The following is a 3514-nucleotide window of genomic DNA, read 5'->3' on the forward strand; positions in this document are numbered from 1 at the left end:
GAGAGAGAGAGAGAGTGAGAGAGTTTGTCTTGGTGTGGTACTACAGGATAATGTACTGGACCGCAAAGTCAGTTTGAACCACAAGGTCAGACGTTCAAAACCACCAGCTGCTCCTCAAAAACCATGCATTTGTTTTTCTTGTTAAGTGCCATCGATGGTGTTTTGAGTAATAGCAACCTTGCATAGGGTTTCCTAATTTGCCTTGTATCTAAAATTATACCAGAATATCTTAAGGGGAAAAATATGGATAGACAGGAACAGGAATGATTTGTTAAAAGTGCCAATAACTATGCAGGTATCCAGTGTGCCTGTCTCCTGAGAGTTCACTGGATGAAGATCAGCTTTTTTATTATTAAAAACTAAAATTGTAGACCTGGAAAAAATTTTTAAAAATCATTTTTTCTCACCTGTTGCATTTCTTGTATGTGTTCTAAGCCTTCAATCCGTTATCATAATCTTATAAAATCTCCTGGAATTATAACTAACTTTGGTGGGATGTAACTGAGACCTGGATTAAAGTATGAAACCAATTTTCTTGTCATTAGTAGTGGTGTGCTGTGGAGTTGGCTCTGACTCATAGTGACCCTGCATAGGGTTTTCTAGACTGTAAACCTTTACAAGCAAAAAGCCTCATCTTTTTCCCACACAAGAGCTGGTAGCTTCAAACTGTTGACCTTGAGGTTAGTGGCCTGACTCATAACCACTATGCTTTGCTAAAAGGAAGCATCAGTTAAGATAACAGAAGGGATGCTGAGAGGCTCTGAAATCGTGTGATTGTAAATTATGATTGAATAAGTATAGCTATCTGCATGGTACTACCTGGTACTTTGGAGTATTTAATTTTCCTCATGTGAATGAATATGTTCTACTACTAAAGCAGGTAACGCATTCTAGCACACTGTATGAATAAACTCTATGGTAATGCTTTCTTTCATTTATAAGCAATTCCAGTGGGTTTATAAATGAACATCATTCCATGACTGAGAAAGTGCATGACACCCAGAAAGTGAAAATTATTACAAGCTATAGCACTGACTACTTCAATTATTTAAGGCCAATGAACTTCACAAATCAGAATCCCTCTCTAAATCATATTATATCAATGCCGGGGCACCTTCATATTCATTTTCACTTTTGGAAGCAATGTTAGTAATTTTTCAAATTGATTTTTTGAATTCTGAAATTAATAATAATAATAATAATAAAGAAAATTTTAAATGATACTCTACTAGTGTAAAGTGACAAACAAAATTTAAAATACCTTTTAAACTGGTAACATTTAAAAGCAGTAAATAATTGACAGCAATGATAATATTTCAAAAGACAATAAAGTGTACATAATTCTTCTTTTTAAAATTTTGTTTGAAGCCATATAAACCACAAAAGGTATTATCTATTAAAAAATATAAACCTTTCAGATGACTGCCCCCTTCATTTTCAAATAAAGTTAATGATAGAGACTTCACAGGTTCCAGGTATTTTACTATAATAATAAAACAATGAAATTGTGTATTTTTATTATGAGGTCACTTACCAATTTAAACAAATATTAGTCTTCTGGTTCACTCATTTTTGTCATCTTAAATCACTCACCTCTAACTGTGAGGGTAGCAGAGGCTTCGACTTTTCCAACCCGATTCTCAGCGATACACATATATGTACCTTCATCTGAACTCAGGGCCTTTTTAATTCTCAGTGTGTAATCGTCTTTGATGTCATATCTGTATAGGATATAATTGATTTATTAAATATTGTTGGTGATATTTACATGGTAATACTAACTATTCATCTTCATTTGTCTATATTGACACTATTCTTTAAAGCAAAACATACAATCACATGCGTCACATGTAAAATCTTCAGCCATAAACTGCAGTTGCATAGCAACTGCTATGTTCACTTAGATATAAAGGTATTTTTAAGGAGCTTATCAATTTCAAATATCATCTCTAAATAATGTTTCCTTGTTTATTTTTACATATATAATGTTCATCATTTCAAAACTATCAAAGGCATTGTTAACACTTGTTTTTCTTTGATAGTTCTTAACAAGCTCTGGTAGCGTAGTGGTTACGAATCGGGCCGCGAACCTTAAGGTCAGTGGTTCGAAACTACCAGCTGCACCGCGGGAGAAAGATGAGGCTTTCTACTCCCGTAAAGATTTACACCCTCGGAAACCCTATACAGGGTCGCTATGGGTCGGAACCGACTCAAAGGCACATAACAACAACAACAACAACAACAAGGAAACCAGTACACATTATAGTTTCTTAGTGAGTTGTATTCCATTACTTTGTAAGCACACTGAGTTAAATAAAATGATTTTGTTACCATTTGAATATAACAACTAACATATACTTGCATTAAAGGAGAAAATCTTTGGTTAAATTAATTAAAAGGGAATAATGATTTCTTTTTCTTTTCTTTTTTTTTAATTAACTATAACAACTCTAGAATCAACACCATGCCTTTGAGTGATTATGGCCATGTATGAACTCACCTCTCTGGTATGCATGTATATTTTTTCACTTCCATTTTAATATTAATAGTTCATTGATTAGATAAGAAAAATCCCTACAATTTTAATAAGAATATATATAAAAGGAGCTCTGGTAGCGTAGTGGTTACGAATCGGGCTGTGAACCTTAAGGTCAGCGGTTCGAAACTACCATCTGTTCCGCAGGAGAAAGATGAGGCTTTCTACTCCTGTAAAGATTTACACACTCGGAAACCCTGTACAGGGTCGCTATGGGTTGCAACCGACTCGACGGCAGTTAACAACAATTGGATTATTAAAATAACATAATTATGCAAACAAAATAATGAAGGTATTTTCTTTTCAATCTTTTTGTAGCTGATCTTTCCTCTTGATTTTCAGTGCTACCTAACTCCTGTCCTTATTAAAAATACAATCTTTTTATGAAATCCTCTGATTGTTTACCTCTTCTTCTTACATGAAAAAACTAGGTAAGCATTCCCCAAATATTACTTTAAATAATTGACTCTAAATGTTCAAAGGAGTCCTAGTGTGGTGCTATAGGATAATCACTTGACCACAAGGTCAGTTTGAACTGCAAGCTCGGCATTTCAAATCCAGCAGCCACTCCTCAGAAAGCCTATACAGGGTCACTATAAGTCATAATCAACTCGGTGACACTAAATAACAATAACAACATGCTTGAAACTTAGCTGTGATCTATTGTTTTCAGGACACAAACAATTTTTTTTCAAAGCTTGCATTTGTCTACCATAAGCAGGCTGCTTCTTCTATTTGTATATATAAAATAGCAGCAGAACTTTACAAAAGGCTTAAGACACAGAACTAATGATAACACTGTTTTATAGACCTGTTAATGATAAAAGTCAGTGTATATAAAACAATAATGACAACTAGACTGAACCCATGTTCCTCCATCCTCCAATTATGAAGGTTACTTTGTTCTCTGAATGTTTTAGGTTAAATTCTTGCCAACTGAGAATGTCATAAGTAGTTAGAAGAGTGTCACTAACTATT

At 34.1% G+C, this 3514-nt stretch overlaps 1 protein-coding gene across 1 annotated transcript in view; it reads right to left on the reverse strand.

Moving 5' to 3' along the window:
- ROBO2 (roundabout, axon guidance receptor, homolog 2 (Drosophila)) overlaps nt 1-3514 on the reverse strand; it is a gene marked incomplete at its 5' end in the record, with an annotated part of 881870 nt that overhangs the window by 185525 nt on the left and 692831 nt on the right. The window contains one exon of the mRNA XM_006866447.1: nt 1594-1721. Within this exon, the coding sequence (XP_006866509.1) occupies nt 1594-1721 (128 nt within the window). The remainder of the gene's footprint in view (nt 1-1593; nt 1722-3514) is intronic.

This window comes from Chrysochloris asiatica, unplaced genomic scaffold (assembly GCF_000296735.1).
Source record: "Chrysochloris asiatica unplaced genomic scaffold, ChrAsi1.0 scaffold00091, whole genome shotgun sequence".
Classification (NCBI taxonomy): Eukaryota; Metazoa; Chordata; class Mammalia; order Afrosoricida; family Chrysochloridae; genus Chrysochloris; species Chrysochloris asiatica.